Here is a 25,169-nt window from a genome sequence, read left to right as displayed (position 1 = left end):
AGTGTGCATGAGGATGCTTTTTTTTTTATATTAAGTTATTGGGAGGTTATGAGGGTGATAAAGAGGAAGAACTTGAGAGAGGAACAAGGATATAATGTGCAGCAAAAAATATAATCAGGATTGCATGAGTCCTATGCCTGATCACCACAATTTCACCATGACATAAACCCCACTGTTTCTGCAGTGTTCGTGTCTGGGTTACTTCCACAGGAGGGACAGTTTATGTTTTTCCTTGATGTTGATGACGGAATACCAGAAATACCTTTCTTAATATTGGCAAGGGAATACCTGGAGGGTGTCACTTAACAACATCATTTCTTCTTAACTCCTTAGTATAGCCAAGGGTTTGTTTGAGAAGAATACTTTGTAGGTAATAAAAGAAAATATCTGTATGCAAACCCAAGATACTTCCATGGTAACACCTATGACCACCAATCATCATACCAAAATAAAGCCTGAAATTACTCAAGTAAAGTCATGATGAAGTCATGCTTACTAGCAAAGAAAAATGGCTAAGTGCTATCATGGCTATCAAGGTCATAATGTAAAATAATAAAGCAAATAAAAAGCAAAAAAAGGTCAAAAAACTTTTTGATGCCTAATCATCCTTTACTCTGACTTTTATTTCACAATCTTCCCTAAATATTGTCAAAAATAATTTAAAGCTATAAATTAAAATGTTCCTATTTTAGTTTATGACAACTTTCAAAATGAGATTTTTTCCCTTGACTGTTTTCTTCTCTCAAATTAAATCAATCACTAATCTTGAAGCCTAGCATTTCTTTCTGCTATTGTCAAACAAACATTTTGATCCAATCAATCATATCCCTTCTAGCTTCTTCAATATAAGGTTTATCATCAGGTTTCATATCTTCTGGCTTCAGTTGTGCAAACCCATGAACTTGCCCAGGATAAACTTTAATTTTATATGGAACTTTACAATACTGTTTCAGCTTGTCCTCCAATAAGAAGATCTGTAAAAAAAAAAAAGCATTTTTCCATTACATTACGGGGTTCTTTAAAGTTTGCCAAATTTGCTGTTTCTCATGGAGAAAATGCATCTTTGGGTGTAAGACTGACACTTTTTTTTTTTTAAAGTATGGGTGAGTCTAAGAACCTCAACAGTTGCAGCAAAGATAGGTAAATCTCATTGCCATAAAAGAGGAGGTGTGTTTCTGTTCAGACTCTCAGGCTTGTAACCTACACTTGAAGCTCTGATCTTGAGAGAACATGGACCATGCACCTTAGCGACCATCAGTCCAAAACATTTAGATAGGCTTAGCAACGGGGTTTAAGAAAGCATGGAGGGCTTTTTTTTTTTTTTTTTTTTGTTAACTGAACAACAAAAAGACATTGCTCTTGCACAATGTTTTGGTGATTAGTATGCATAAAAAGTACTAACATTCAGGTACCCATATACATTTGCTGGCAGTTTGTGCTGATTTCCACTAAAAGTCAGAAAATAGAAGAATGAACACTTATTTTGCCCCACAAGCTTACTTCTAACCATTGTACAGATTAGAGAGAGTATTGTAATTTATTTCATGTTTTTTTGTTGTTTTCATTTGGGTTTTTTTTTATGAAGCTCTTTTTTCAGTACAGAAAACTATGTATTTGAGGGTTGTTTTTTGTTTAATGCAGGAATTTTTACTTATACAATCTGCACAGAAAGAAAGCCTCAGGAGAAAAAGGAGTGGTTTCAGTGTGTAACACATGACAGAAAAAATACATTTGCCAAAATTGTGCCCCTGGGAGAAAGACACGTTCACCATAAAATGAGGACGGGGGTGAATGATTTGTTTTCCTCTGCAGAGGAGACACATATGAGGTACAGATTAATATGCTGACTAATGCAGTTAGAAGTAAATATTCAATGACTTCTGCATTCCCAGAGCACACTGCCAGTTCTCCAGTCTGACCCTACCCTAAAAAACAAGATGTGCTAGAGGTGCTATGTTATCCTTGTCACTGAAGAAAAAGAATTTATGCCCCATTTTCCTACCCATATATTTATCCAACCTCTCATATATGCTTGCAGCAGGGGTTATATCAGAACAAAGATGGCAGCCAGGAGTCAAAACATTTGAGTCTATGAGTTGTTGTTGTTGTTGTTTCAGGTAAAGATCATGCCCACTCTTTTGACACAGTTAATTTTGTCTTCTTGTAGCAAAAGCAGTTAGACATGCTTCCCCATCACCAGAAAGTTCAGTTACTACGCTGAAAATACTTTTTTTTCCATTCATGTCCAATTTCAGTAGTTTAGCCATCTGATTTCTCACCCATAACATATATATGTTTTGTATACAAGTATACAAGTTTTTGAGATGCTTGGCTCATGCCAAGTTGGATATCCCTACCCAATTTCACACTCTGCTTATCTAGCCACTCAGACACTGATGACTGTTCTTTACTGTATTTCTCACCTCAAAAAAGAAGCATTGAATAACCTACACAAGATAGAGGGGAAGTTGAAATATAAACAGAACCACCCAGCCTGCCTAATTTTTTATATGTGAAAATGGTTTCTAACAAAGATTTCTCTGTAGGATAAATGGATGATCTGAAAAGAAGTCTTTCCAGAACAACAGCTTACCTGATCCAAAGAAATAGTGTGGTCTTTCTCACCAAAAATGAAAAATGTGGGATTTAGTAAACTGTATCTTTCTTCAGAGTCTCTAACTATTCCTATAATGTTTTGAGAAACAGTCAGTTAGTGAGGTTACTGTGAGATAAATGGCAAATTAAAAAAGAACATTTCTATTTAAGTTTATTCATTAGGTCCGTTACTTAGTCAGGACACTGGCTCTGTGGATGGAGAATAAGCATTTGGAAAGCATATTTCCCTGCTCTCCTAAAACAAGGAATGATTTTTTTTGTTGTTGTTTACATTATCCTTAATATTTTTATACCAATACAACTTATTGCTGAAATAACCATAATTAGAATCTGCAACTCGCCTTTGAGCTGAGTATTTACAGAAATTGTTACAAAGCAATAAGTAGAATTACAAACTATGCATAGTCATGTGAACCCAAGTAAGTTTTCATGTATTCTACACTACCATAGAGGGACACCCCAGCGGTTAATTGAAGATTTTTCAGCATCAAGTGATGTACTGCCATTCCACCCCAGGAAAACCCAACGATACCAATCTTCTTTGCACCGCATTGTTCCTTTAGATACTTCAAGACAACATCAGCTTCCCTAAGATATATAAAGAAAAGTAAACTAAGGAATCTATTGCAGAACCAATACTTGACAATTTAAGAAGTAAATTAAAAGACATATATGGTAATTCCTTCTGTATCTGCACCTTCAATTGTTTAAAACAGAGATTACTTTAAAAAGCACATTTCGGGCTAGAGCAGTAGCTTCTATTATTAAATGAGAATTAACATCTCTTGTCCTAGTTTAGGGAAGTACAGGTGTAGGCACGTAAATACTTACCTGAATTGTCACCTGCTCCTTTGTTTTCAAAATTAATAAATTTGTATTTGAATCACTTTATCTAGGACAAGACAACTAAAGACAAGACATATCTGGAAGTAGAACAACATCTTGCATTATGGACTGTAGGAATAGATAAGTTTCACTGTACCATCTTTACAGAGTTCACCTATTTAGATAAAAATTTTTCCTGTCATTCATGCTACATGAGTTAATACTAAAATATCTTACCAAGCCCACATGCAAAAATGTTATGCCAAAATGGCAATTACTCAAATTACATTGTCAGTAATTACAATGTTTAAAGAAATAACTTTTGCATGAGGTGCAATGAAAAACAAAACATGAAAAATATTTTTATTGTAGGTCAGAACTAATTTTTTTTTAATTGCTCACTTCTTTAATAATTTTATTTTCTTCATTACCTACAGAGTTTTAAATTAAGTTTAAATTCAGAGTTCGTAAAATATTAACTGAATTTTCAAATATCAGGTAGAGTTGTATGGTCATTCAGGTTTGGTTAGGCTGACCAAAAAAAACCCAGTATGACAGGGACATGAAGAGGACATTGTGTGCTAGGTCTGTGGCCATGCTCTCATGTTTGGTTTGTTTGAATGGATGCTAAGAAAGCCATGGATATTTTCTCTGAAAGAACAGTGGATCTGAACTGGAATGTTCACCTACAAGTGACCCCTCAGAAGACAGCAAAGGCATGTCCTGAGATCTTAATTTTTAAAGACAGTGCCCATATATCTGCTCCTCTTTGGAACAGGATTTTTTAAAACATTGTAATTACTGACAATGTAATTTGAGTAATTGCCATTTTGGCATAACATTTTTGCATGTGGGCATCTGAAGTTCTGAGCTGTGGTGAGAGATGCTGAAGAAACAGCAATGTCTCCCATAATTCAGGGAAGCCTTGTTACAGGCCCTGTTATGTTATACAAATAATGATCCCTTTATTTCACACTGAAAAAATAGTACAGTTGATCAGACGTATCTTTGGTTTTGGTCAATCTAGCAAATTTTTATGTAGCACTGCTCAGGAGAATGTCATCAGTATCTATCTGCAAAGGAGAAAGCAAGATGGGCATGTGACAACTGGCAGATAACATCTGCAATTGTAGAAGAATTTTCCTCTTTATCTTGAGGATCTGAGTGCAGAATCAGCACTTGTGGGTGAGAGTGCTGGGTATTTCATAGCCTGTGAAATGCTGTGAGCCTGTGTGGCCAGTATAACAGGGTCAGAAAAGGGCTCAGGAAAACAAGATGGGGACAATAAGCAGAGTGTGGGCAGAGCAGATAATCCTTTTCAAATCCCTGCCAAGACAGTACCCAGGACCACGGAAGAATCACCCAGAACAAGAAACTGTGGTTGTTCAGCCAGATTTCCCTGCGGTGAGGTGCAATTTCTAATTTTTCATATAAATTATCCTTGTTTGCAATATGCTTTTTAAAGTTTAAGTACAAATATGTATCTTACTTGTCTACTTTCATAGGATCATGATTTTTCATCCAGTCAGGAAAGTCAGCCCAATGATCTCTAGATGTCCAGGGTTTTGTTCCCTTGAAGAAGTCTGGGCAGATGGTTCTGTGTGAGATATAGAATTCAGTCAATTTTCATTAAAACTGTGGACATCTAAATGTCTCCTAATATCTTCTAGTCCAGACTACACATCTCCATGATCACTGTCTGAATCATCTTTTTACTTGTCCTATTCTGGTAATCAGCTAAATAAAAGTATATGTCTTTGTACGGAAAACAAAGTCATAAATTGTTTCCTGATTATTTCCTTAGATACACTTAATACAGAAATAAAGGGATTAAACAAACCTTCTGATTCTATATAAACACATATATACCTCTTTGCTGTTACAAGCTAAAGCAAATGTTCAAAGGTTTGGTTCTGAAAAGCTTATACAACATAAAATAGATACCACTGTTTCTCTTTGGATCACCCATGCTGCTTCATAAGCACAAACACAGGCACTTCAAGACTCCTTGTGCCTTTGTGTTTAGGTAGCCATTTTTCCTGGGTCACTTTTAGTACCTTTGGTGTCTCCATGGAAATATTTGGTCCATTTTCTTTTTTATTTGCTCAGACTGAAGTGGTATGAGTGTCTTATATGTATTGGAAACATCACGTGCTATGCCTAGCTTTGGGCTTGGTGATCTATCAGTGTATTTAAGGGGAAGATAAGAAAGAAAGTTGCTTACATATACCCATGACTTGCCATCAAATCGACTATGTATCTAATGTCTGGGAACTGCCATCCAAATACATCATGAACCACAATCACAGCTTTGTCCGTGGAAAAAGGTGGTCTACAAACATATGCCTTAAGGTACTCAATTTGTACTTCATGGCCAAGGCACCCATAGTGAGACCTTTCTCCAGTACTATATAGAAAAGGATCAGCCATTTGAAAACCTAAAAAAAAAAAAAAAAAAGAAGAAAAATATAGCAAGAATGTAAAAATAATTTGTTAACAAAAATAATTTAGGGAGAAAAGGCAAATATGGTTTTCTGAAAGTAGTTTAATAACTTCTGTAAATAACACTGACATCCTTGTATGAAAAGAGAAAGTAGAAAAAAGCAAAAGTAATGTGCAGTGCAGAATGCCTCTTCGTCTATTATGTTATTAAGCTGAGAATAAAGAGAAATATCAACATCAAAGTTATCAAACTACAAACAACCTGGACACGTAGGTCTTGACATTCATGTCACATTTGTTTTTCTGCCATGTGGCTGTGGTGTGAAGCACTATGGATTCTAATGTCACTGTATCCTGGGGCATGGGGCCATCATGCGTGTCTTCATGGGGAATCCTATGTTGGCTCCTCTGAATTATTTGCAAGGATCATAGCACCCAACTGCTGCATTGAAGTGTAGTGTTCAGTGCTTCTCTCAGTGCTGGTGCCTAGTAGCTCATCTGTGCTTTCCGTAGCACCATCACAGCTCTTATGAGAGCAGGAGTACTGAGCACAGCTAGTGATGAGCTGCAGTATGGATTTGTAAACTAGTTTCCAGTGCCATGTGCCCCTGTGCCCTTGAAAGGGATTGCAAGAAAACAAATTTATGTGCAAGCCTCATTCAGAATATTTGAGAGTATATGGTTTTGTCCCTTCTGTAAAAGTAGCAATTAGAGACAATGAGTCAGTAGATGTACTAGACAGATTAAAGTCAAAAGTTGTTCTGACTCTCTGTGTCAGGAGCTTGGAATGGACTCTGCGCAGAAAGTAGATTGTGATCCTGTAATTAAAAGTGGTGTTACAATGCATCTATACAAGAAATCCAATTAAGTCTGCAGGGGCAGTGATAATAGTAACACTTCCTAGCCATGCACTGACTTTGTACTGACTTTAAAACTGTCCTTGGACGTGCAGTACACAGGCATATATACTATGACTGTCTTCACTTCATCATTTCTACATCAACCTATTCTTTTAGTTTGCATTGTAGCATGTACTTCATAAAAATATCTAATCTTCATGGAAGAGCAGCAAATTCCTACAAAAATATATGCCTTCCTCAGTCCTCCATTAACTTGAGCAGCAGAGGGCTACATTTCACAGGTTAATGGGAAATTTTGGTTAGGCAATATGGACACATTTGGAACCATGGTAGGGACAGACTGAAGAACATGAAGAACGGAGAGTTGATGCCACAGAGACTCACTGCTTGCTTATGTCCTTCCCACAACACTTCCCAATCTGCATGATTCACTCTGGTTTAATAAAAGAATCCATACTGTATATGCATTTATACTGCTTTATACCCAAGAAAACCCAAATTCTATATGCATTTAAACTGCTTTATACCCAAGATAATCAACCTTCCCAATGCATAGTGCAGAGACCCCCATCCTCTCCGAACCTGGGGCTGCTGTCACCAGATCTGGCTGGGCCAGGACTGAGTTTGAGCAATTATGCTTGATTACAACCATAACCCTGGCTGATAGTGGTGTAGGCATAGAGGAACTGGGCAGACATGGCTTTACTGCTCTAATCAAGCTTGTTCAGATAAATCCATGAGATGGATGATCTCTCATCATCATAGTAATCTCCTGTGCTGATAACTGAGAATTGATTACATGTGTTAAATTTCATCCCAACTTTCTCAACATCTGTCAGGCTTGGTTCTAGGAAGCACGAAATAGCCTGATCTTCAGGATTAAGACCTGCATAGTTTCGGCATTATACAAAAGTGGAAGGTGTGTCACATGTGGGAGATGATCTCCTAGTTTAAGCCCCCCCTCCCCCCCCATAATGCTTGAAATGCATGAAAATGCTTGAGAGAGGTCTGTTCATACGAAAGTGCTTCCTACCTCTCTTTTTTATAACCTAAGATGAATGAGCTTGTTGAAGTACAGGAGGCTGCCTGGAGAAGCCGCAGGTACTCCCAAAGATAGCTAACACTGCTGCCTTCTGAGATGGCAGCCACAGTCTTACTCCACCACACTATTTTGTTCAGAAGGGCACAACCTGTGGTGTCTCCTTCAAGGAAGTGTTGTTTAGGAGGCACTAAGCTCTGCAATAGTTGTGAACCAGCCTGCTCCCTATCCATTGGTTGCTTCCCAGAAACCATTTCTTTGGCCTGTGCTGACTGAGGCCAGGCCAGCTGGCTCCTTTCCAGGCACCAGGCAGAGGAGAACGTTAGTAAATAGTCAGCCACACCTGAACTGCTTAGAAGTTTAATGAGATCCTGTTCAGTCAGAAGATTTATTTACTCCCACTTGCTTTGTCTCACGCAATGTGGTGTGGCAAAGCAACATGCCGGGATATTTCCTACTTTTCCAGTCTCACTTCATTCCCTCTTCCCACCAATTTCATCCATTACACTTTTCCTTTTCCCACTTTCCCCGTGGCACAGTTCCAATCTGACAGCATCTCGCCTTTATGTCCCGCTCTACATCACTGTGCAGCAGCACAGAAGAGATACAGGGCCTGCAGGGAACAGGGGGAAATGTTACTGCTGCTAATGGGGAAAACCACAGAGACTGATGAGTCTTGTGACATCCTACTTCTCCTTAAGAGAAAGGCTTCTTAGACCTTCTCCTTCTCTCTAGTGGTCCTGCTCTTCCTTGGGTGTCATGATATCATTCAGGTTTCATGCTAATAACATAAAAACTGAGGAGAGTTATTTTTACAACATAAAGGTGGGCTCCACAAAAGGGGATAGAACAGACCCAAACTACTGCATTTCTAGGAGCAACAAATCACATAGTTATATTCTGCTGTCTTAGTTTTCATCAGGAAAAAACAAATCTCTACTTGAAAAGTGAGGTTAAAAATATCTTTAAAACAATCAGGTTAAACAGGGGCAAAGATCCTGCTAAGGATGATCTCCACTTCTCAGAAAGTGAGTATGAACACGTGATCTCAAAGTGCTGTGCTGTTTGGCAGGACCTTGGACTACTGATGCCAAGATGTGACATCTTTGCCCTTTTCCCAGGTCGAGCGATAACATTTTAAGCTACAGCAGCATTTTATTTCAATGCTAAGAGCTCAGTGGACCACACATGGAAAAGAATGAGAATCTATTACCATAAGGGTGAAAAAAAAATTATGGTCCTTTAATGTGAACTTGATACTTGATGAACATAAATTATCAATGTCCTCAGAACTGTTGCTGTACCACAGTTTGTAGCAAAGATTCAAAAAGAAATATAGCCTTTTCCAAAGTTGACAGCCTTTTTCTTTATCTTATCTGCCCCCTGATACTTGTCTTTGTGCATTTTTTTACTGAAACCAAAATAATAGCCTCTCTTTAAATGAGTACATTTTGCTGATTGTTACATGCCTTTCCAAAGAGCTATATCTACTTGCTTAGCAATTTCAGATTTTCCCTCTCAGCATAGGTAAAAGTAGTTATGCTTTTCTGCTGTCAACTCAGTCTGCATGGACCAATTTTTCCTCACATACCTGGAGTGCAGGATCCTGCTTCAGCCCAGCTCACTTCTTCTGCTCAGTGAGATACCAGCTAGATTTCTCTAAACAGAAAAAGAAGAAAACCAGTTCTTGGTGACAGTTTTGCTCCTGGTGCTGCCCATCCAGTTTTCAGGTACTCTTCAGCTCTTCTGCAGATTTTGGGATTGGGAAGTGAGGAGGAGAGGCTTCACTCAAGAGTCATCCCGAACGGAAGGGGTGGGGACAGATCATGCAGAGAGGCAGTCTGCAACGGGCTCCACATCAGTTGCCTTTTCTCCACCTTTCATTTATTTGTTATCTAAGACATTTAGAAGGAAAGATGCACCCAAACACTGTAATACACTATGATGTGTGTGATGCAGACATTTAAGACACTGCAGAGGCTTTAGACTTTAGTTTTTATAACTGAGACATTTAGCATCAGTGGTGTGTTTGCTGATGCAGTTGAAGAATATTAATATACTTTCTTGACTATAATAAATGTTATTAAATGAAATTTTAAGTGAATTAAGATGAATCTGTCCTGGCAAACTTGCAGCTTAAAAAACTTACTAAGTCTCCCTAGCACACACATTAAACATATTACAACCACACCCATAAGTATTCTCAACAAGTTGAAAAGTGTTCCAGCTAATTTGTGATTAGACTTGCATTTGACAAGCAAGGAAGGCTTGAGTCTGTGGTGGCTCATTTGAATTTTCCATTCCTATTTCCACAATGGCACTGTATGCAAAGAACATTGACTTAACCCTCGGTCTGACACACACTCATTTTCTCTGTGTGTACACATGGTCTGGGTGTGTGTGCAGGTTGGAGGGTGGGGGGGGTATGCAAATGAGAGACAAAAGAGCTCAAAGAAAATGATAATGTAATTTCATTACAACGGTCAGTAAACAAATTTTTATTCTCGTTGTACATGACAAACAAGTTCACCAGTCACCCAGTAGATGCTCAGGAGTACTCTGACGTAGGGACTCTGAGGTAGGGACGTAATCTGAGGACTATGTTAAACAGGTGATAGGTGGACTCAGTTCACCAAACTTCAGACATTTACAATGATGATGTCTTCATGTCAGCAAGGTGTCTATACTCCCACAGCGCCATCAATATTTAAGAGTATGACTCAGACTCCATGGGTGTCTTTTTTGAATGAAAATAGGTAGTCCCCGAGATGACCCAACTAGTGCAATAAGATTGCTGTGCTGAGTGCATAATAACCCAGACACAATGAGTCCTATCTCTCTGTGCTGTGGGAGCTGCACACAACTCAAAATTAAGGTTTGTCATGACCAGAAAGAGGGTGTTTGTCCTGTTGCACCTGTAAGTAGATTTGCATATCAGGATTGTACAAGAAACCATTAAAAAGACTGCTTGTGTTGCAAGAGAGGAAGTGGGGAGACTTAACTGAAAAGATCCAGTTTGTACTTTGATATTAATGGCACCTTGCTTGACCTTGTGTAACCCCACCCAGGTGGGTGACTTGTACTCAGATCCACAAGAGTGAAGTATTGTCTTCCTACTTTGCCCCCACAGAACATGGATTACTCCAAGCTGCAGTCCCCTGGAACAGACTGGGCCAGCAGAAGCATGTCTCTGATCCCACATGAAACTCATGACTGTAAATCCTGTCCTGATGCACAGCCTTGGGGGTGGTTCGGGTAAAAGGAGCGCAAAGGATTCACTTTGCTCTAATGCAAGCCTTTGCCTGCACACAGTGTTCATGTTTGACCTGCAAACCCTCTATCATTCAGATCTCCCATACAAGATGAGACTGTCTTTTTCCCTGTAAGATACAATCACCTATGTAATGGACTCAGGATTATGCAGATCATTGCATCCATGAACTTCCTACAGTCTCAAGGAACTTATGTATTTAATTTTTTATGCCTGGTGTGAACATTTTTATTTTTAGGGTTTAAAAAAAAGGAAGAAGACACATAACTGGGTTGGAATGAGCACAACAGATTTACTTGTTCAAACACATGATGATGGAATTTCTATTTTACCTGAGACACACAGCTGGTTTTTGGGTGGTTTGACTTCTTTTGCTCCTTAAGGCTTGCACCAATACTTCTCTAACTGCTCCTCCTGGTTTTATAGAAATGGGCATAGAATAAAGTCCAAAAGTTAACCATCACAGCTGTTGGCGGCAATTTTATTTGTATGTCAATAAAAGAAACGAGATCCTAGGATATGCAAGCTTGAGGCAAAATAGAAAGGTATTCTCTCCCAGATGACTACTGGTATCTAAAAACCGAGATAGGCAGCTACTCTGGTGGCATCTAGTGCAGAAGTGAAACATTCAGATGGAGAAACCAATGAGCAAGCTTAAACATGCCTAATCTACAGTCACCCCGTACAGTATTTAGAGTGCTGCTGGTAACAACAGACTAGCCAGAAAGTAGAAATCATTACAAATTTTGTATTTATGTTGTGAAAAAACCTGTTCAAAACATCTCTGTTGAGTGACAGGGTTGCAGCCTAGAAGCTGCAGATGTGGCAAGAGGGACAGCACCTCTTGCACAGGGCCAGCCAGCAACGGCAGCCTTCATACATGGTTACCACTGCCCAGGTATCGTGTGAGGAACAGGTGGGGAAGGTCCTGGGAAGGACCACAGCAGAGGCACAGTGGGATGGAGTCACAATGCAGCCCTGCAGAGCCAGCTGTAATGCCACTGGGGACTCTTTACCCAGCATCTGCAAGAGAAATCCTTTGGGATCTGGGTCTCTTCAAGGGGGGAAGCATGGCTATTCCTTCTAATGAAGCTTCACGGAAAGAACAGCCTTACTAGTGAGCTTGTAATTTGGAGCTTTTTTGATGCTTTTTTTTTCCCCTGTATGGTAACTTGATTCCTTTCCCTCCATCCAGTAAAGTGGTTTTTATTTAAAGATATCTACATGGAAGGAAAGAAATATTTTTTAACAAATCTGATTTAATACTCCAGGTTTAGGTTTTGGGTGTCCAGTCAGTGTTTGAATAAAGACCCTTGGAAATCAGGCCAGCTCTTCTTATTGCAAATCAAGGCTTGGCAGCAGGTTTACATGTACAGATACTTTATCATTGGTGAGAACTAGTTTTGTTCTTTACCATTTACCTAGCATGATACTCTGGAGTTGGCAGGTGCCTTTGCCTGGAGCACTATAAAAATTCTCCAAGAAATCCACTGATTTGGTTAGTAGTGAGCTATATCCCCACTCTTTCCCATGCTTTCCCATGTGTCTAAGAAGAAAGGCTCCGAAGTCTGTCCTCTGTGGGAGTGAGTGACCTTATCTGCTCCATCTGGTGCATCATTGGCAGGCATGACCATGTTCCTTGCACTGATCAGAGCACCCGCTGCTCCTCACAGGGCACTAGGACCAGAGTGATTGCTGCTTCTTCACCATAAATCTTCTCATCTCTTACCATGCTTCCACTCCCTTGTGATTTCATTTGATGCTAAAAAATAATAGGCTCAATCTGTCATCATCTCTCCTTTTGGCCATCTCCCCATTGCATCCGCCCCTTCTTCCTCCTGTTCCATTCTGTCCATTTATGTAAGTTATCTGAAGCCACTGCTTTCAATTGCTTTCTGGTTATCCCTTTCAAAGTTCCAGGGTTTTTTTCTGGGGTAGGCTAGGGTCAGCTCTAAAAGTGTACAAGTGCTTATCAACCTAAAATCAATGTTATGACTATCACCACAGGGACAGAAGTATGATCTGCAAATTATAGTTTCCCATAGGTATGCTGCTAGTTTGTGATGTCAAATTGGTTGACCCAACAGCTTCTGGGTTTCTTACACCTGTCTTTGATTAATTTTTACTTAAAAGTTAATTGTGAATGTTTATTCTCAGATTTTCTATTTTTCCTGAAAGAGTTTGTGGGATTTCAGAGGGTGTGCTTTGTGAACTTTATAGGAATTGGGTGGAGTACTTTAATTATGCCAAGCAATAACAGGAAATCTATTCTAATGTTGTGGCTGACATACAAAGAGGAGTATTAAAATCACTTATCTCTGTCCAGGTGTTTCTAGGTTGTTCAGTTGCTCTTCACTTTATTAAGGAACACTCACTTTCAATGGAATTTCAGTACAAGGCAAATTATTCCAAATAATAATGAATATTAATAACAGTATATAGGGAAAATACTACATTCTGGAACAGCGGCTCAAAAACAGGTACCCCAGATCAAAAGTGGCATCTGTTTTTCAGTGAACACTATAAATGCAGACACGAGTAAGACAATAAAATTAAGAGTACATGGACAATTGCATGGATTTCCTTCTCTAAAAAATAAGCATCTATTTTGTGCATGATTTAATTATATGTCCATTGTGTTTTTCTTACCAAATGTTTTGTCTTCTCCTCTAAAATAACAAAAATTTGAAATCCAGTAATTACTAAAAATACTTCATTTTTTTTCCAGTTATCCACCACTTAGAGTATTAATTTCAATTATTAATTAATTCAATGTGTTTAGTCTTTGAAACAGAATTTTATATCCAGAATTTTTTCCCATAAAAAGACATATATTTGATCAGTTATATTCTAGGACTCAGGTCCTTTTACTTTTTTTTTTCTGTTCCTTTATTTGGTATGTGTTGTCTCATACAAAACTCATCTAATGCTCATTTTATATTTCAGGAACTTTCTGGGATTAATCAGATGGAAGGGAGTGATTTTGTTTCCTTGTAATTGAGGCCATATTTGCACAGAGCTGTAAATACCGTTTCAGTCTTCAGTACAAATATGCTGTCCTTGTGCCCACAGAATTTATCTTAATTTTCAGAAGAGGCAACTTTCATGTGTAGAAATCTGACTTCTCCTCTGTAAACTCCCAGCGTGCACTTGAACAGCTTCATTTGCTTGAGACTTTCCAAGACATCCTTTCTAAAGCCAAGAGGACCCCAAAATTTCCACCTGCATATGATCCACTACAGGTAATACGTCTTTCAGATTAACCTTTGGGGTTTTGTTTTTTTTTTCTAACTGGAGAAAGAAAAACAATCAGGAACACTGATTGTTCAACAATCAGTAATAGCTACTATCACTAAATATTGGACAAATCTGGCATAAATTACTATACTAATCAGTGTTTTAAACTCCAAAACTTTAAACAGGGTGCTAGGAAAAAAACTTTTACACATGTTTGCTTGACTTTAAAAGTCTTGTTTTGCAAATATGTCTATGCATTAGTAATCTTGGAATGTATCCAGACAGCTTTGGACTGTATCCCACAAAGTAATACAGGTGCCCAAGTGCAACATCAAAGCAACAAGTTTAAGGAAAAGTATGTTTAAGAGCTTCTAATTATATAACAAGAAATTCAGAGCAATCAAGGGACTTTATTAAATATATTTGCAGAGAGCACCTGTCTCACCCTTTTTCTAAAATGAGATCATGAACTTTGCCCTAGCAGAAAAAAAATTACATTTTGGTGTAACCCTGCAGATGCTTGAGACTGTGCTGGAACTATTCTAAGTCTGTGCCAGTTGAACAAAATGAGTTTCTAAGACTCCCTGAGCTGCTGTAAACATGTAATGGGGCAACTCAGAACACAAAAGGGGTCCAGGCAGGAAGGGGCCAGCCCCCATGTGAATGCTGACCTACACTGCCCTGTGCAGGTACAGGAAGGCACACAGGCAGTGTGCATCTCATGTGGAAGGGAGTAGTGGGGCCAGGTAGGCTAAGCAGACTGCAGCCACTGCCCACCCAACCTGGTTCAGATGCTTGTGGCATCAACCATCATGGTGTGGAGGAGGTTCGTTTCCCCTGCTCACCCAGACAGTTCAAACATTTGCTAGTTGTGTGTGTCCTGAAGCAGGTGTACCAAGAGTGAACTCCCAGGCTTGCTCTTCCACAGCTTAGTTGTGAACTAGCAAGTTTTAAACTGGATGCTACAGCAAGTAAAAACCATGAGCTTAAGCAGGAAACTCAAGGCCTAATCAGATTTGTTCTAAAGGGCTGATATTGGCACTTCCAGACTTCACAACTTCCAGCATGCTGCTTCCGTCTGGTCTGAAATTGAATCTCAGTTTCCTGATAGACCCACAACGAGATCACAGAGAGCTGAGGTGTTATAGGCCATGAGATAAAAAGTTTATTCAATCCTTTACAAGGTTCAACTCTAAGGTGCTTTGATTTTCCCTTTGTTCCCTGGAAGCTGCAGAGATGATAACCTGTCTTTACTTGACACGACAGGTACCATAAGGCAGATTCCTTATAAAGGCCTGCCTTGAGCTGCAGCACAGACCTCAGGACAAGCTCAGGTGCTCTTTACAGCCTGTTTTCCTGGTTCAGGGGGAAAAACCAATCCAAACCCTAAGCCTCAAGCTGAAATCAAATCCCCAGTCACCTGCCTCTTCAAAGGGAAATTAGTCATCTTATCTGTAGAAGGAATTCATAGTGTGTCTCTACCATCACATACTCTTTCTCATAAGTGATAGACTGGCATTCATGGGAAGCATTTGTCTGAATGTCCATACAAAATATAAAACTCAGATATAAAGCAGGTGGGAATAATGTTGTGAGAGGAAGTCTTGGACAGGCTGGTTCTTAAGAAGGACCCAGTACTTTCTACCTAGGACATGCCCTCAGTGTAGACCTGAAGATTTAACATAAATATGCTGGGTCAGAGATCTGTGCTCAAGCTTCTGTTCCACCACACACATTTGTGCAGAAACTGCCATACCCACATGGTAGTTTCTTCACTTCTGTCTTCTCTGGAAGACTTTGTCTTGGTACAGCCAGTTCTGTTTTTCTGTGAGCCAGAACCAAAAACCTGATTCCTCTCATTCTAGTCAGATAACAGTACTATCAGCTATTCCAACACTCCTTCTCTGATTTTAAGCAGAAATTGCTGCCTGCTGAAGGTCTCTTCTCCAGAAATTTGTTCAAAAGTGTCACCAAAACTGACTTTTGACTATGTGGATTTTTCTGATGATGTATATTCATCCTAAAATAATCTCATCTAGGTAATTTCAATTCCTCAAGAGTTAAACCCCTTGATTTAACTGAGCACAACCATTGCTGTATGTCATTCAACAATTGTGAAAAGTTCTTTCCTTTGAGAAAAGGCATAATTGCCAATGTTTTCAAGCTTAAACCTCTGTGAGCTAAATTAATTTCCAAGGACAATTATATATGTGAATTGACAGAAAACAGTAAGCATGGCCTGACTCAGGAGAACAGCAATGAAACTGCACACTCCTCAATGAACTTGTAAATTATTTCTGTAAACACAAAATCAGAAATTAAAGAGGCTCCTTCTTGGTGTGGTAATTAAGGCTCTTGGTTACCATAACAAGATGCTGTTATAATAAAGGTTTGTGAAGAGGCCTGTTTTTGTTTCCTGCTTTGATGGGATAAAAAGATTTTGTGAAATTTGGGAAACAACTGTCTTCCCTAAATTCAATCTATATCTTGCACATTTCACCTGGGTACACTTCAAAGTAATTTTTGCTGTGTTTATGTTCATCTCTCAGGTAGCTGAGCTACTGGCAGTTGTGTTAATTAATCCTGGAAACCTCTCAAAGAATCAGCTAACTTCTTTAATAGGTTGTTAGGAATTCTTCTTGTTCTTTAGGTATGGTATCTTTTCAAGGAATTCTTTCAAGATTAAAATCAACAACTATAACCTCCTCATCACTCTTGTAACTTTCTTTACTCTTGTACTAAATGACTCTCCATTAAATGTCTCTCTGTTTATCTTAAATGCAAATTTTACAAAGAAGAAAATACATGTTTCTGATTTTTATTATGAAAGCAAGAAATATATGGTGTTTTCCAGTTTGTTATCTCCAGATTTAAAAAAAAAAACCAAAAACCAAAAAACCATAACCATTACTAGGATGCTAAAGAAGAAACCATGTTCAAGTCAAGCTCAGAAGAGCCAAGTCACTACAGATCCCAGTCCTACAACACATAGCACTTGCCCAAAGTCCCAGTGACTTTATTCCCTGGGCTTCAGGGGGAGCTTTGATTTGTCAGTAAGCACAGCACTAAATATATATGGCAAATTTCTAAGTACAGTGGATCCAGGTGAGTGAGAACTTATAATTTTCAGCTTTCAAGTGTCATTAAAATATAATTATATTAAATAACTGAAAATGAGTAGACAAAGAATCTTATTAAATATCTGTGATTAAATATGATACTAAAGCATAGGACATTATTGCTCTGCATGTTATAAATATGAATTTTCAAAAACAAAGAGATCTTTAATGTCTTCCTTCTCATGTGTCTTCAAGAGACAATCTAAATTCACACCTTTTCTTCATTGTGATAGCTGCTCTGGAATTGATTCCATATCCAAAATCTTCAAGCCAATCTGAAGTATGCTGCAGGTCTAAGAATACTTCAGATATAATCATTAAAGATGTGTTAACATAGATAAATCAGAATATTTAACATAAATACACACTTTCAACCCCAAGTTTTGGACTGCAGTGAGAAAATCTGTGATAGAAAATCAAGCAGAAGCACTTCTTGATGTACAGATTTCCAACTCACCTACATTAACAGATCCTTATTGCTCATATGAATTGGAGAGCTCTGGGTCAGCTCTCTTGGCCTCTTGGACCTGCTCCTGTTATTGCAAGGTGCAGGCTGCTGGTGAGAACACATTGATTCACAAAGGCACGCTGCCCCGCAGGGCTGGGCTGACATGCTGCTCTCAGCTCCCATCCTTTATGTCCAGGCTCACACAACAGGCTCCTTGCATGAGACCATTCAGTGTGTCAGTGCTGAAGCACTCCCGTACCCCTTCCTGCCTCCTGTCCCCTTCCTGGTGGAGAGCTAAAATATATCTCTTTCCTCTTGACTCTGGGCAGGACATTTCAGCAATTAGCATTTTGCATAGGATTTCCAAGATTTAGATCAAAAATTCACTGTCATTGGGCTGACAGTTACCCCTACCTGGGACCTCATCAATAAGGCGTGTTCTCCCCCACATCCCCCTGAATGGAGGGTTAAGGGCCAGTCCTTGGTATAGGAGCTGGGTCTGGTCACTACTGGAGCTCAAGGAGTGCAGCACTTTCTGCAGCTGAGTGGACGCAGAGGTCATCAACCACTGTCACATCATCCCTGGGCTCCCAGGGAAAACCCTAAGTCCCCACATCTTTCTCCTGAACCACCTCCAGCCCCAGCTGAGCACAGGCAGTGACTGACCCGTCTCAAGGGTCTCTGGGAATCAGGGGATGTGATCTGGGGACTATACCAGTGAAGATACAAGAAGATATTGCAGCCTAAGACAAGACAGCAGATTGGCAGCCTCTGGTGACTCAGTCATTCAGCTGCCACCAGCACTAGTAGCAAGGTGCAGGGCAGCTTGCAGGATGCTGTTGCAAATGTTAAAGGCTTTAGACACCTGGAAATGCCCTGGGGCCCCTCAAGTAAATCCTCCTTAATCAGGTGGCAGCGTTCAAAGCCATAAGTTTCCCAAAATCAGCAGCTGCTTGTTTGATGGCCCATCAAATTGACAGGTGGACCCAGCTTGGGTGCAAGCCACCATGGCTTCTGCCTGAGTGGCCACTGCAGACCCCAAAGATGCTCCATCTCCTCTGCCACCTTCTTCTCAGGGTCCCCAAACTCCTCCTGGGCCTGGAGTAGAGGTGCCCTCTGGTGGCACCCTTGGAACTCTGTCACCTCTGTCCACGTTCCTGCTCCTCGTGTCCAGGTCCCTGTTGCCATGAGATTCTTTCAATGCACATTGCATAATTTTCCTGTAAGTTGAGATGAGGCTGACTGATCTGTAGTTCCCTGAATTCACTTGTTTTGCCTTGAAAATTGTTGTGACACTTCCCCTTTCCCTGTTTCCAATGATTTCTCCCTATTACCATTTTTGTATTCACAATCATGGAATGGTCTGGGTTGGAAGGAATTTTAAAGATCATCTAGTTCCAATCCCCCTCACCATGGGCAGGGACTCCATTCACTAGACTAAGTTGCTCAGAGCCCCATCCAGCCTGGCCTTGAACAACACTTCCAGGATTGGACCATCCACATCTCATCTGGGCAAATTTTTCTAGTCTTTCTCTTAGCCCCACTCACACTCCTCCCAGCTTGCCCTGCTCATCTTGGCCATGCTATTCACCATGATCCTTTCTACCATGCATCTCTCTAGCTCCTAGCTGTTCTTCCTGAACTCTTGCATGGTAGCACCCTTGTCCACAGAGGAAGATGTATTTTCCCAGCTTCAGTTTACCCTCACTGGGAGTGAGTTTGAAGGAGAAAAAGAGTTGTCCATGAGCCTTTGCTTTCATTGAAGCTACAATGAGGTTGAGGCCTCCCAAAGAACTCCCTGCCCTTTACTGTATAAAATTCTCCCCTGCCTTTCCATAGAATCAGGATCAAGGACTTGGATCAACATGAGCAGGAGTGTAAGGAAAGCAGAGATAAATCAATCCCCTCAAGAATCCATATCAATTTGAAGACCCCTGATTTCCTTCCTTCAGAAGATCAGTAGAAGAAGAGGTAAAAGGAGTAGAACAAAACTTGGAAAGCCAGAGAAAAATGGAAGATAACCCAATTTGTCACCATGAATATGTAAGACCTTACCGGAAATTTTGGTACAAATCTTTGACAGCTGTTTCTGCTCTCAGAGCTCATGTGATAATGAATCAGAAAAGACAGGCTCTCAGAAGACATTTTCACCTTAACCAGTGATAAATTCCATACTAACTTTTAAAGTAGGAATTTTCCCAGATGTTCTCAGTTGAAAATTGCATATTCCAAACAAGTTTGTTCTCAGAAGCTGAATGGTGATACTGAATGCAGCTGCTTAAATAGTCTTCAGACATTCTGAGTCATTCAGGCCATCAGAATTAAATATCATTCACTGCCATTTCTCTCTGTGTTGTCATCTTCATGAGATTACCCTTTCTTTGGCACCTCTAACCAGGTCAGCCTGGCAGTCATGTAACATGGGCCATGGCAGAGGCCCATGTTACATGACTACACTAAAAAACTAGTAAAAAAAAAAAGTATAATTGATACACAAAGGAGAGTGTAAAAGAGAATGTACCTTTTGAGTAGTAAGCATGTTTGACATTCCATGTCAGTCATCCAACTGAAAATCTATTTCACTGAGCCAAGCATTTTTCTTAGACATCAAAAGAATTAAGCAGTTTCTTCACTTTATTCTTTGACCCTGCATTGAAGGCAGCACACACAGCAAATACATTCTTGCCATAGGGAAATGAGAAAAAGCAGGGGGTTATGTCCCATGATGCACATTCTCAGTGTGCAAGCTACTGTGAAGTGAAAGTCACCACTGAAATCACAACCTCACAAAACAGAGGTCATTGACTCTGATCAGCCTATAATAACTCTGACCTTTAGACCATACCTCACAAACATTTGAGGAAAAGTAATGACAAAGTTATTACAAATCTAAGCCCTTCTGTACTTCTTTCCTAGTCAGTGCTGCAGAAGCACAAACAGTAACACAGGTGTTGTTACAGAACATATAACTATAGTGACTGTGTGGATCATTCTCCCTAGCAGATACATTTTCTTTTTGGCAACACTCATGGTTTTAAATTAAGTAGAACTGAACCTTGCCCTGAGGAATTAAATTTAATTTGGTTGGCAATCATAACATTTAATAATGCCTGGAAGGTCACGATAAAGGTTTCTGGCAAAATAAGTCTTTTAAATACTGAGGATAATCCCTAACTGCTGTCATCTGCAGGAATATTTTCACAGAATTTTAAAGACATGAGAACCAACATGTTCTCAGAAGCACTTATACGCAGTCACTTGACGATGGTAATGTTTCACACCACATCCTCTGTTACTGAGGAGATCAAAGTTCAATAAGTAGGGAAAAAACCCTCTTTCTAATCTAATGACACAAATATCTATCTAAAAGTTTCACTTGGACATTATGAAAGTGCTTTAGAACTGTTCACTTCAAATGATAGTACAGTTATTAGGAATGGGATATTCTGAAAGACCAATACAGCCCTTTTTGAATGCAGGAGGCCTCCACCAAGTAACCATAGCCACAGAGCTCTGAATCCCAAGTAAAGTAATAAGAGCCATTGGCTCCGTTCTCGGCATGATGACCCATCCCAACCAAGCTGATAGGGCCTATGTTTTAAATAGAAAATCCATTGCAACACATGTGAAAAGATCCCTGCTATGCTTAAAAATAATTTGGTGAAGCACATTCTGCATATCTTGAAAAGAGTAATGAAGTTCTGCAAATACTTCTTTACTCTATGGAAATGGTTTGTTTAATTATCCAAGTATTGCCTAAGTTCTTAAAATCTAAACATATAGACAGCCTTATTCATCTTTTCAGTCAGACTCATTAAACAGTAGCAGCATTTAGACTGGGTTTATTTACCTCATCTCCTATATAAAATACTAGTGGAAATAGGATTTTTTCTTGGTTGAAATGTTAGTAATCCACAGAACAAACCCCAGCACATAACCAAGCCTCTCCTCAGAGACAGTTTCTGAAATAAACAGGTCTGGACACTACATCATGTCTGTGTCTGATGATGCTCAGCCATTATGCCCATCTCTTAATTTATGTTTGGTGGCACACTGCTACACATTTCATAGCACAAAACATGAAACACAAGTCACATATTCATTCAGGAAGTTTGACTCCTCCATTAGCTACTAATCATAATCCAGGTTTAGTAAGAAGCAAGCACCAGCTGAAGAGAAACATTGCTCAGTACTCCATATACTGAGGTGTTAGAGTTAGTATTAAGCACCAGTGCAGCAGCCTGGGCCAATAACCTGGTGCAGCAGCAAACACCATTGCATTCACAGTACATCTGAGAGCACTTCTCTCCATCTTCATTCCAGGAAACCATGGCCACAGCAGCTACCTGTTGGTTAGGGATGGTTCAGGAGATGTCACAGCAGAGCAGCCACTGTCCTGGAATCACGTGCTCTAAAGTCCCTGCAGTGCACAGGGGAGATCCAGGCTGGCAGTGTTTTTCACCATGTGTTTTTGCAGCCCACAGACCTCTGTGCTTTCTGATTGTGTCAGGCAAATTTTCTGCAGGCCATTCTTTGTGCTACACACCAAAGAGCCTGTTCTGATGGTTTTTCTCCTGCCATGGAAGCTCTATGCCTCCCTAATGATGGTGCATCATTTAGGAACCAGATACATGTTCATTCCAAATACTGCCTGGTTTGTCAAGATAAGCTGACGTCCACTTGGTTTTACTTAAGATAATCCACTATGTTTTCCACATTTCTGCAACTTGCTGTTCATAATTAACTGAACCAATTTTGCAGTGAGGATCAGGTGAGCAGATGAGGGGTAAAAAACTAGAACAGCACCGGAAAAAAACCCCAAAACAACTGGTTAAGAAAATAAATGCATTTTGAAGTGTTCATCCACAGAAAAATTGAAAAGCAGTAGCTTTTACTGTTTGATTTTTTCAATGCTCTGAACTTTCGAAATAACTAAAAGTGTAAGAGAATAATTTTTATGAAGCCATTTTAAAATGACAGGAAAGATAGAAATGTCACAGTACAAATGCTAGATAGTTTCCATTTTGCAATTATTACTTTGTATTGTCTTAATAGAACTCTTAAATAAAAACGCATTATCTAAGCATTTAAGTCATGTAAAACCAAAACAAGACCATGTTGAAAAGATCCTTGTCTTTTTTTCTACTCTTCCTCTCCACACTTATAAGTATGCCTTTCCTTTACCCATAACCTTCTGTTGTTTGGGGTTGTATCTATTACTGTCTTCAGTTTACACCAGTACAATTACCATATTTTCTCCATTATCTACATAATAACATAAATGGATCTGAGACTTTGTTTTTTCAGCATGTTTGTTCAGCGCTTGTTAGCAGTAATTCTTGACCTTGTTGAGAGTCAAAAGCTAACGTCTTTCTTTTCCAAAAATTAACAGCTACTTAAGCCATGTGTATTTCTTAGACAAAAAACACCTAACATATTACTAAATAGACAGATTAATAATACATTCACAAAAACACCAAGAAGGCTGAGAGATGCTAGATTTAAGTTAACCTAAATAACATACTATAGGTATTTTTTCTTACTGTTTCAAGTATAACAGTCTGCCTCCAATTCATGTTTGCTGGTAAGCTATTGTATAGCACATACTGAAACACTAGGTATGAACAAAATTTTGGGATAAATTCTCTCTAAATGCTGAGAAGACAGTACATGTGTAATGCTTGTTAGGTAATTTAAATGGCTGAACAGATAGATACAGACAGGAATGAAATTATTCACTGGCAACATACAGCGACTCCTTTCAAAAGCTTTAATGGAATTTAAAGAAGCCTACCATGAGAGACTGAAATTGGAGAATTATATACATTAATCTTGCCATGGTCTTTGAATGCAAATTATAATTTAGAGACTTTTATTGACATTTAATTTGCATTTATCACAGCAGAGTAACAATGTTGTAACGAATAATGGTTGGTTACATGTTTGGGAGATAAAGAGTGAGAATTAGGAATATCCTTGGAAATTGAAATTCTCCATTTCTTGGCTTTTCTCCTGTTTTTTTTCCATTGATTTTTCCTTGCTCTGACAAAATTAGTATTACAACATTTCCCACATCCTGAGTACTATGCTGACAGATTTTTAATAGGCCAAGATAATTTGCTGACACAGAACAGAATGAAGCTCAAAAAATAGCTTATTGTTAAAATAAACAGATTTTTTTGTTTAAAGTTATAAGTGAGAATTTTTCCACCTTGCCTTTCAGAGAGGAGGGATACAGAAAAGCTGAGTATGATAGTCTAGCCCAAGTGTATTTATTGCAGGTCTTTACTGTACTTATTCAGCTATTGGAGAGCCATATGAAGCCTTCACTTTTTCCTTAATTTTTTTACTTACACAGGCCAGTATCATACACTCCACCAGCTTGAAAAATGTGATTTTGAAGGAACTAACATGGCTACAGTTTAGGAAAACAGTTATAAAATTGCAAATTGGGTACCTCTGCGCTCTAAGTTCAGACTTGAACTACCAACCACTCTGCTGCTGACACGAAACCTGAAGGCTGAAGCCAAAGGATTTAATGACTGGCTGGACACAAAGAGAGCTCAGGGTTGCTACGACTCATTGATCAACCAGAAGGGTTGAAACAGCTGCCACAATGGAGCACTAAAACAATGCACACATACATTTCATCAGGATGGAATACCTCTCTAGCCTGAATAAAATTAAATAGTTTTCTTCCTTAACAATATTCCTGCCAACTCAGCAGGGCGTGAGCAACAGCTCTCAGAGCACATGGCAGAGTACAAAGTTTTAATGCGTGCTGCCCTGGCTAGGTAAGGCAGCAAGACATGGAAACATAAATGATTAAACTAAGAGAGATGTTTGAGCTTTGCTGAGCAGTTTATTAACTGTTGGAAAGCCCCGGCTCTGGAAGGCTCGGTGAGATTTGACGAACAGCACAGCTTGACACTGAGGAGGATGGCTATTTCCAGGGCTTACACATCCCTGATCTCTGGAACACTGACCCTCTCAAAATCTGGCTGACTTCACCTAGGGATGCAGCGTTTCTCTCCGGTTTGGAGTAGAAGAACTTAGAGCAGATTTTGGCTACATTTTGTCCGACTCCCGTGCTCTTCCCCCGCCGCCCGCTCCCGGCCGAGCTGCGGGGCCGGGCCCTGGCAGGCTGCGGGGACAAGTGCTGGATCCTGACCGGGGTCACAACAACCCCAGGCAGCGCTACAGGCCGGGGAGAAGGGAAAGCTGCCCATTGGAACTGGACCTGGGGGTGTTGGTCAACAGCTGGCTGAACACGAGCCAGCATGTGTCCAGGAGGCCAATGGCATCCTGGCTT

At 39.6% G+C, this 25,169-nt stretch overlaps 1 protein-coding gene across 1 annotated transcript; it reads right to left on the bottom strand.

Moving 5' to 3' along the window:
- Positions 1-605: 605 nt before the first annotated feature.
- On the bottom strand, positions 606-9,511 carry LOC110474739 (carboxymethylenebutenolidase homolog). Its single transcript, XM_031504176.3, has 6 exons — positions 9,374-9,511; positions 5,666-5,879; positions 4,931-5,038; positions 3,062-3,204; positions 2,594-2,685; positions 606-974 (listed from the first exon to the last, which is right to left on the bottom strand). Exons 2-6 carry the CDS (start codon positions 5,869-5,871, stop codon positions 795-797), a joined length of 729 nt encoding a protein of 242 aa, XP_031360036.2. The 5' UTR covers positions 5,872-5,879; positions 9,374-9,511; the 3' UTR covers positions 606-794.
- Positions 9,512-25,169: the final 15,658 nt, after the last annotated feature.

This window comes from Lonchura striata, chromosome 2 (assembly GCF_050655825.1).
Source record: "Lonchura striata isolate lonStrDom1 chromosome 2, ASM5065582v1, whole genome shotgun sequence".
In the NCBI taxonomy this organism is placed as follows: domain Eukaryota; kingdom Metazoa; phylum Chordata; class Aves; order Passeriformes; family Estrildidae; genus Lonchura; species Lonchura striata.
The sequence above is the reverse complement of the archived record's forward strand: the minus strand, read 5'-3'. Positions and strand labels throughout refer to the sequence as shown.